We start from the raw sequence: 10,257 nt of genomic DNA on the forward strand, positions 1-10,257 counted from the left end.
GGAGAGATCCAAGGCGTTCGATTCAGGGCTTATTGGTGCACAAAATTGGTGGTGCACGGCTGCGCTCCCCTCTTCATTCATACGTCACACGGTCACTGCCGGCTGACCTATACGCGTCTTCACTGACTTCTGTAAGGATGTTTAAATTTATGTGTCAGTGAAGAGGTGGCGAGTGTTCTAACCGTTCCTCGCATAACATGAAGGGTTTGTGTGCCAGTGAAGAGTAGTATTTTTTTACAACTTTCCCCATAGATCGAAAAAATTTAAGTAACAGTAAGAAGTGGCTGATAGCCGCCTCGTGGATGCTTTGTGATAAATTTTGGGCACTCCTTCAGCTAAGCGGGTACCGATACAAAAAATTTTCGGTTATTTCTTTTGACGTAGAAAAGACTCCAAAAACCAGCTTTTGAAGAATCTGAGTTGCTGGCTAATCGAATTTGAGTCCCGCTGCCTGTTTATCAATTTCAAGTGAGACTAGGGTGAAAATTTTATGAAAAGTTGGTGAAATATTAATAACATTCGATCCAGTTGCGAACTATTCAAGTTTCTTCTTTAACTGTTCAATTTCTTGCAACCCGACTACATCCTTCTATTCATATTGACACAGAGCTTCGGACATATCGTACTCGGTAAGCTTCTTCCTAGGGGCTTGAATCTTTTCTACCCCTGACGTTGAGGTATATGCTATGAAAATAGTTCAACATGTCGCTCTTGTGTATGCATTCAGGCTGAAGTATATGTCACTTTGAAAACTAATTATGTTAAGACTATCATTTTTATAAAATGCAATCTGCTGCATTGCCTTTTGCGCTAGAGATAAAATTAGGTTTCGCAAATCGCTCTGATCAAATGTATCTATGCTAGTACGTCATTGCGCATCGAAACAGAGATGAATGTTTAGCCTGCGCGGAAGTATTGTCGTAAATGTATTAAGCTCATTGTTCACATCACCGCACAGGTCATCGTGAATGTCTCAATCGTGTGTTGACATTCAACCTTCATTCGTTTACAATGCCATTCACCCTTCATTTATTTACAGTAATAGAACGCACTAGATCGCATTAGAAGGCACTAGATCGTAATAGCATTCTATTAGACACTAGATCGTAATAGAACGCACTAGATCGCATTAGAAGGCCCTAAATCGCCTTATAACGCATTAGTACGCACTAAATTGCTCAAAACCAGATGAGGACGTACATCGGGACAAGCTAGATCACCCAGATGCGGACGTACGCCAAGACAAGCCAGATGCGGACGTACGGTACGTCGGGACAAGCCAGATCACCCAGATGCAGACGTACGTCGAGACAAGCCAGATGCGGACGTACGCCGGGCGTGTGTGCCAATGACCTTATTTTAGCTCTTTGTACGCCGCGTTGTACGCCAGTAGAAGGGCTTGGAGCCTCGTTTACACCGGATTAATCCGCGGAAAACGGCACCATCCTGGGTATGGAGTGCAAGTCACCCAGTGAGAACATCAAAAAATGTGTCAAAGTTGATAGTTGACCTTGCTCTACCAAATAGTGATAGACTGTTTGTGTAGAAAGAATATAATGGTTTGAGACTTTTAAATAAGTCTGTGAATATATTAGGAATCCTTTAAGTATACTTGTATTTGCTGATTTCAAGTGGTAAATAAATTAATAGGTGATTAAGTTAAGAGACGGTTTTAGATACATAAAAACTAATTCTGACACAGCTTGGAATTCGACACAAACAGCTCGTTCTGAGCTGTGTGCAAAAATTAAAATTTTCTTGATTAAAAGCTTAATAGCTCTTAATTAAAAGCCTAATTAAATAGTGTTCAATATTCAATAGTGTTCTAAGACTAATTCCAAGTTGTGTTGTATTCCAATACGTACAGCTCACACAGCAATTGGTATTCGAACACAAGAGTGTCGGAATTACGAATTAGTAGAGTTTGAAGCACGGCCGGAATTAGTCTCACAAAATGCCAAATTTAGCCACACACAGCGTCGGAATATATGGATTTGGTTGGTTTGCATTCTAAAGGCTTTTAAATAAATATGGCAACATTTTTTGACGTTTCATTGTTGCTGGCGTGTAGTGCGGTGTTTTGAACTTGAGTTGCGCATATGGTGATTTTTTTTATAGCCACTCATTTTTTGCTACACCCTTAATGTGTCGGAATATACTGCGTTTACCCTAGTTTATATTTATAATTTAAGAAAAAATTTTCCAAATTTTTCTATATGGACTGGAGGAAAAGATAAAAATATCTGTGTGTCTGCCAATATGGTCAATATTAAACAGAAGTTTCCTAAAATCACAGGTAGAAACAATTGTTTTTTAGGTAATTTTTTCAATTTGACAAAAATACAGGCCTGGAATATATCTGCTTGGTGAGCTGTAACTGGATTTTTTGATCCGTGGTTTGTGGATTTGCCATCCGCAATTCCATTTCTTTGAGCGGTGAATCCCATATCTTGGCCATGTAGAGCCATTTACAAGCCGCAAGCTTATTAACAAAGTCCTGTGCACATGTTTCCCATACCCCAAATCTCTTATTTTACCATAAAAACTGCCAAACAGCAACAATAACATTTGTCTTTACTTTAGTGGCAGCTAAACATGTGGTAAGGCAGTCTGACCGCTCAGATGTGACTGCAACTATGCGATCTTAAACACAATGTTATGGGTTGACTCGTTATCATTACATTTGGCAGGATATTTCGGCGTGAGCATTGAATTGATGTAGATTGCAGAAGTTGGAAATTTTATGAAAAATAAATGACGTTAGTCTAATGTCATGTATTTTTCTAATCTAATGATTAGAGCCCTGAGATTTCATACCTACTGAAATTATATGATATTAGAGCCGTGATATTTCAGAAAAAATAGGACTTTTCACAACTTTTAAAAATAGACTGTATATATTTGTTATTTTTAACTGAAAACTCATGAGAAGGCCTTGGAAATGGACAAAATTGTCATTCATGTCCAATTCATGGGAGACTTCTCTTCTGCCAAATTTTCAACTTTAGTACACATTAGCAAGTTTTTCTGATTTACAAGTGGCTTCTGCTAGATTTTTCAGTTAGGGCCAATATCCTAATCTGGTATATTGGGTAGAATTTAAGAAAAAATTATGAGGAATGTGATCATTTCAGAAGTGATTTTAGAAATTTGCAGGCAAAATGCAAGCAATGTGAAATGTGTAAGGCCAGACTGCATAAAAGCAAATAAGGAAATTTTTAGAATCACTTCAGTTGAATAATTTTTAGAATCAGTTCAGTTAAATAATTTTTAGAATTAGTTCAGTGAGCAATGCTGATAACATCCATGGTCAGCAAAAAACTCTAGTTTGCCACTATTTGCCAGAGGATGAGGACTGTGGAAAATTGTCCTTAAGCATTAGCATTTTAGTCTCATTCATTGGTGGCATTGGCCTGATTTTTTTGTTTGGTCTACAGCTATTCTTTTCTATCCATAGCTTGACAAAATTTTGTGGCTTATAAACTTTTTCAAAGCCTGATGATTTGCCTGGAAAATCAAGAAGAAGCCACCTACAAAGAAGCCAAAACTTCAGATATCTCTTAACTAGTTTCATCCATCTCCATGAGTGTTGCCTGATTTTCATTATCATTATGAAAATTTAGTCAAATTGCTCATTTTCATTCATAGTTTTTCACGAGGGACTTGAGGAGCAGTTTTTACTCAGGGAATGTCATAATAAGGTTCCAGATTAATAAAAAAATTGATTTCAGGCTTTTATGTATATTTTTTTGAAGCTGCAAAATACAAAGGATTCCAAAAATGCATTTGTTTCTTTCATTTGTTATGAGTATTTTTCAGGATTGACAATGCTGAAGTAATTATTATTCTAGCTTTTAAAGTTACCTACCTGTTAGATACTATTCTCTGTGTTAAGTTATTCATTTGGAATTGTTACATGATTAATATCCATTATAGGCTTGCGTGCTGGCAGCAAGGAGTTGTGCAGAAGCCGCTTCCTGCCATCTTCTGAGCTGTGTAGAGCATTTGCTGTTGTACCTTTCAGATCTGCTATTGGGAGTTCATCAACAAGCAGACAAAACAATTTATTTCCTCAAGTAAGTAATGAGCTTTATGCTGAACAGGTTTTCATGAAGTTATATTCCTATGCATTATTCATGCTTTGAAGGAAAAGTTTGGCAACTGCATTTTCTTCAATTTAAAAATAAAAAATATTTTCAATTCAATTTAAAAATGAATAATATACATTTAAAAATGACTTTTTAAAGACAACACTTCTAAAGAATCCAGTGTCTCCAATCTTACAAATGTACAATGAATTTCTCATTTAATTTTCAAATTAAAAAATTAGTTTTTCAATTTTTTTTAATATATAAATTTCTTAATATATAATTTTTTTCAAAATTATTTATTCTATTAATTGATTCATGCATTGCCTCTGACTTCACACAAGTGTGCAAAATTTCAGATCAATCAGACACGTAAAAGTGTGTCAAATATCAGTTATAAGATTTGTAGCTGATAAAATTATTTTTTCAATTTTTTTAATATCGAAAAAAATTTTTTTTTTACTTTTTAAAATCATTTATTTTGACATTTGATTCATGCATTGTCTTCAACTTTACACAAGTGTGCAAAATTTCAGATCGATAGGATAAGTAGAAGTGTGTTAAATTTTGATTACAATATTTGTAGCAGACAGACAGACAGACAGACAGACAAACAAGAAGTGAAGTTAAAGAGAAGTGTTGTAAAATAATAAAAATGATGGTTCATGTAGTCCTGTAGGCTAGGTCACTTGCTCAATTAAAGAAACTGCTGAGATCTTGAGGGTAGTCAGGTTACTGGCTTTGCTGGTTGTAGGTTACTCAATGATTAAATTTGTGATAATTGCAAAAATTGCCTCATCTAGTATATAATTGCTGTCTTGTTAATGAATAGGCAAGAATAATTTTCATTGTTTATTGGTAGGTTATTGCGTGTGTATTTAATGTACAATAAATAAGTGTGTGTCCATTTAATGTACAATAAATAAGTGATATAAGAGATTGGTAAAGATAAAATTGTGTTCAGCAATTTTCAACAGAATTTTGTGTCCATGTATAGTAAAAAGATATTCTATATAATAATAATATATATCTATAATCTCTTGTAACTTATGTTGTTCTGCATAAATATTGTTTGTTCCTAACTGTAGCCACTGATTTTTTGAAGCATTATTATTATTTTTTTAAGCCTATTTTTCTAGAAGCCAATAAACTTTGGTCAGAAAATTCAAATTTCCCTAATTTTTCTTAGTAAGTCAAAACAAAGGATTGTGTATGATAAAATAAGGGAAGAATCATAGAAGGAAATCATAAACCTAGAAGGAAATATTTGTATAAAACCAGATACCTGTGGGACCTCTCATTACTATATCTATACTTACATATAAATGATATAAGTATAATGAGTTGGTGTCTCCAGATTCCCCAGGTACAGCACACTGTTGTCCGCAGCTCAAGTTCAGGTGACCACGTCAAGCTGTGGACAGCTGAGCGAGTTCTGTCAGCTGTGTTGCTTGGTGCCATCCCTGCAGCTATTGCCATGCCCACTCCTGCTGTTGAGACTTTTCTTGCTCTCTCCCTCACTGTGCACAGCCACTGGTATTTCCATTTATAAAATTAGAGATTAGTCTAGATTTATGACGTTTGTACATCCTTTGTACTAAAATTCCAAATGGAATCCAATTTGAATTTAATTTCAATTCAAATTGTAGTTTAATTTACAATTATTGTGAAAATGATATTGCATGACAATTTTAGTGACATAAACAGTGTTAACTATAACTATATAAACTATAAGTTATAATAATGTTTACATCTTCTATTTTTCTTCAATTAGCAGCATGTGTCTGAGAGAAAGCAAAAAAAAAGAACAGTCCTGGTAAGGGAGACATTAGCTCATTATCGTGGAATTGCAAAGGAATTGGCAGGATATGAGGTTAACTGATTAGACTGCTTATAAAAAACTCATTTCAGAATTGATTACTTGTATGTATTTTGACTATACTCAGAATGATTAATCAGTTCACAGGCTTTTATGACTTGGAATGAATTCAAATATTTAGCATACTTGCCACTTTAATATCTCTGGGTGGTATCAATTAAAATACTTTTTTCTAAAATTAAATTCTGATGCTAAGAGTCGCTTCAGGTTGCTGCATATATGTGGAAATAATGAAAGAACAATTTGGCCTATTGAGGGCTTGTCTATATAATTATTTGAAGGATTAATATAATTAACCTAAATAGTGCATTTAACTCGTATTATTCATTCTTCTTTTAACAAGTTATCATTGCAGGGGCATCGAAGCACTGGTTCATGACTACGTTCGTCCATCAATGTTCGGCAACGTCATCCCGCGCCTGTCCATTGCCGCCGTCTATGGTCTCTCCATGATGACGTTTGGCAGCCTCTGCTACTTCATCTACACCGACGTTGGCCTGATCAATGCGGTCTCTATCTTCTGGAAATTATAGTCAACTTGTCAAACGCTGAAACTTGTACAATTTTTAGTTCAACTTTCAAGAACTCGAGAATAGCTGATAGCATTTGTGGGAACTATGAAATGAAATTTCTCATTCATTCGGCTAAAAATTTTAATTCAAGTTATAGTAAAATAATTTGGTTTGGGGCAAATGAGTTCCTTAATGTATGGCAACTTGATATCTTAGGATTGTCCTCATGCTTTGGGCCGCTACCTCTTAACCAAAGTAATATTTATTATTGAGAAGTTTTTTAGGCGATTTGTTTGAAAAGGTTTTGACTGAAACTGCTTCCATTATAAGTTATTCATAATTTTTCTGTACTAGTTTCCACTTTGCTTCATTCGTGCAAAGACATACCTACAACATTTTAATTTTGCATCTTCGCAATGGGAGATCTAGTTTTTTTATAGTTAATTTGGTTCATTTTTGATCTGCTTATACATACTCGATGGTTAGATGAATCATTCATGGTTTTACCTTTTTTTGGCAAAATTTATGAACTGATTGATGATGTAGTTACGAAGCAGGTCGGTGTACACCATTTTATGATAGTAAACCTGTCGTGTAGTAAATGAAAGACCGAGTAGTGCTCCACTGTGCAGTCGACGTGTCAGGTTGTTTTACCCACAATGAACGCACTCAGATATCTGAAGGCATCGAAAGAAATAATAGAATGTCACCTGTAATTAAAATTTATTTAGTACTTTCATTTGTCAGGAAAATAAAGAATAATGTAAACAAGATAGCGAAGCATATTTCTTCGAGATTTATTATGAGTGTATGGACATAGGCTCAAGCTGTTGTTTTCCATGATGAAAAAAAAAACAGATTCATTTATATACGTGGAAGCCATTTAGTGGAGATTTCTAGACTTGCCTCAAAAATCTTATGGTATTTCCACGTACGAAAATAAAAATTGAAGAACATCTCAGGAAATAGGTATGAAGCTATGCCTCTGTTACGATGGTACGCGTTTTCCTTCGTTTTAATTCACATAGAATTAGCTATTCTCACTGTCATGAAGTGCTCTCATTTTTTTTATTCAATACTATTGAACTGTATGCTTTGTATGCTTCGCCTGCTTCATTTCATGTTATCCGTTGTTGATAATTTACAAAGAAATGTGATGCTGGATTATTATTGTTGAGTGTCAAATTGACGATCATGGTCGACTGTTATCCATTGTACAGAATTTTTTTCCTCATTACCAAGTTGTTTTATTCCAAAAATTAAATTGTAAAATTATCTAGCTTCAGTTTATAACGACGGTAAAACGAGCTCTGATTTAATGCGATGTTTGGACTCGGAGCCCTCGGCTTCTGACGCGTGTCTGTGCTCGTCAGAAGTCCTATGGGATTTCGCGCTCCTAGAGGGATTGTTCCTGAGCGCCCCACCGCTGAGCTCGCGGTTTCTGACTGTTGGTCTCAGTTGTGGGGTTAAGTTATTATGTAGGCAGGATTCCTTACATTTCCCTTCTCTTTCTCTCTCGTGCGGGCGGTTGACGTACCGTGTAAGCGATTTCTTGTTCGAGTGTCTTCGTTTTTGTTGCTTTTCACTGGTCCCTCCTTGTCACTTCGTCTCTTTGAGATGCTAACGATGCTTCCTTCGAGCCAGCTTCAGAGGGCTGGACAGTTGAGACCTTCCGCCCCTTGTGGGCGATGGATGATTTTTTTATTAATTCAGAAACTTTCGAAAAATGAGACCTTCCACCTCTTCGATGATGTTCATCTTGGCTTTCGGTGCGAGATAGCTGAAGCGCTAGTAAACATTTGGCCACTAACTAACTTGGACTCGAAGAACCTGCGTCATCCGTATCATGGTTCTGGAAATAGTGCGGTCAGCGTGTACGTGGCAATTTGAAAATTTTACTTTCAGATAATTATTCGTTTGGGCCAGATCCCAATCGTCTCGCGAAAAGCGACCATTACTATCGCACACATTTTGTTTTCAGTTGACATGATTGAATTCGTATCAAATAATTGTTGAAGAAAAGTTTTTCGTTTGAAACAAAAAGTTAACTAATGCTTCACTGCAATGGAAAAAAAATCTATTTAAAAACATCAGGCTTGATTCGACGGCAGTTTTTAGCAATTCCACGTTTTTTCCTAAGCGTAAAGAAACTTATCCTTTCACCCCTACTGAAATGAGACTGCACATAGCAGAAGTTCTTGAAATTATGGCCGAATTGTGCGATATCTTCTAAGCTTAGAGAGTAGAAAAAACGCTGACATTACACACAGTAGATTCTGGTCTTCTAATTGACGGAATAATTCTGGTGAGGAGCTTCAGACTGGAAAATGGTTGCTCTCAAACCAAGTAATGGTGCCATATTGACATTTCTGGAGGAATAACATTAGTTCTATGCGAATTATATATTATTTTTTTTACAAACCTCACGATTGAGTCATGAAGTTCCAAAGTTCAAATTCGTGACTCTGGTGCGGGCTCCACGTCTCGGACAAATTTACGACCGGTCTCGCGGAAAATCAAAAGGGAAAACCGAAAAAATTGTCCCGAGCTAAACATCACCGTTGGGAGGTTAGGTATTCATTCACATACGAAGTTTCGTTCTAATCTGTTCAGTATTTAAGGAAAAATTGCTTGCTCACTGCGAATTTAAGCACGTATTGCTGTTTAAATCACGAATGTGGAAAAAAATGAAAAAAAAAACTCGCGAATGAAGGCATAATTTCAAAAATTGTAACGATCTAAACATCACCGTTGGGCGATTAGGTTTGTATATTCAAAGTTTCGTTCAAATCTGTACAGTAGTTTAGAAGACATTTTTTGCTCACTTCAAATTTCGGCACGTATCGCCATATAACTCACGAATGAAGGTGAAAGTTTAAAAAAATTTCACGAGCTAAACATCACCGTTACGTCCTAATGAATACGTCCTAATGAATATGTACCAAGTTTCATTGAGCTACGTTCATCACTTCGGGAGATATTCCTTGTTCACTGGGTTTTGGGGACCGGCCGCGAGTCCGGCCGTAAATTTGTCCAAGGCTTCCTGATCGGCCACAGTACAGCAATATTTTTCACTCCTTCAACGTGGATGAAACCCATGGTTGAATGAAACCCTCATAGACTAAACCAAATTATTAAAGTTTAAAAAAGTAAAAAGGGATATCGAAAACTTTACATTTACCTATTAATAGTGAATTGGGGGTCTCTCTGGCATTTGATTATGATCATATTTTCCCGTTTTCTAAATCATCGCGCATGAATCGTTGACCAATTTAGCATTACTGCATTAGTGTGCGAGACACCGGGAGGGAAGGTCATAGCAATTTTGAGTTATTTGGAAATGTAGACTGTAAAGTTTGTCGTTTCCCGAAATTAATGATGGTGGTTAAAGTATTTGAACGATTTTGATGCTGGAAAGACAATAGTTAACACCAGGAATTCTCACTGTTCCTTATACTATATATTGAAATTCTGGGAATATATTGAATATTGATACAATATATTGTTTTGAAATTCAAAACAATATATTGAAATATTGTTTGCTTTGAAAATACGATTTGCGATAAGTTTTTTCAGTGTTTTGACTGCGTGACTGTGCTTTGCCAACGTTCAGTGTTTTTTGCCGTTGTATGTAAAAGTGTGTTTTAGTGTTTGTAAAGTGGGACAAACAAGTGTAATCATGGTTAATTCAACCATGATCGCAACGTTCATCGTAACAGGCAGATACTTTTCAGAGTCTGACCCGCGAGTCCATCTCGGCTTACCTTCAAACTTATCA

At 35.9% G+C, this 10,257-nt stretch overlaps 1 protein-coding gene across 1 annotated transcript; it reads left to right on the forward strand.

Moving 5' to 3' along the window:
- Positions 1–3,936: 3,936 nt before the first annotated feature.
- On the forward strand, positions 3,937–7,716 carry LOC108671702 (succinate dehydrogenase [ubiquinone] cytochrome b small subunit, mitochondrial; the record flags this gene model as incomplete). The annotated part of the gene is given in 3 exon segments (XM_018159273.1): positions 3,937–4,076; positions 5,446–5,624; positions 6,323–7,716. Coding segments are annotated over 3 exon segments (497 nt in total), but the record flags the coding sequence as incomplete, so codon positions are not given.
- Positions 7,717–10,257: the final 2,541 nt, after the last annotated feature.

The sequence above is a fragment of the Hyalella azteca genome, unplaced genomic scaffold, assembly GCF_000764305.2.
Source record: "Hyalella azteca isolate HAZT.00-mixed unplaced genomic scaffold, Hazt_2.0.2 contig9004, whole genome shotgun sequence".
In the NCBI taxonomy this organism is placed as follows: domain Eukaryota; kingdom Metazoa; phylum Arthropoda; class Malacostraca; order Amphipoda; family Hyalellidae; genus Hyalella; species Hyalella azteca.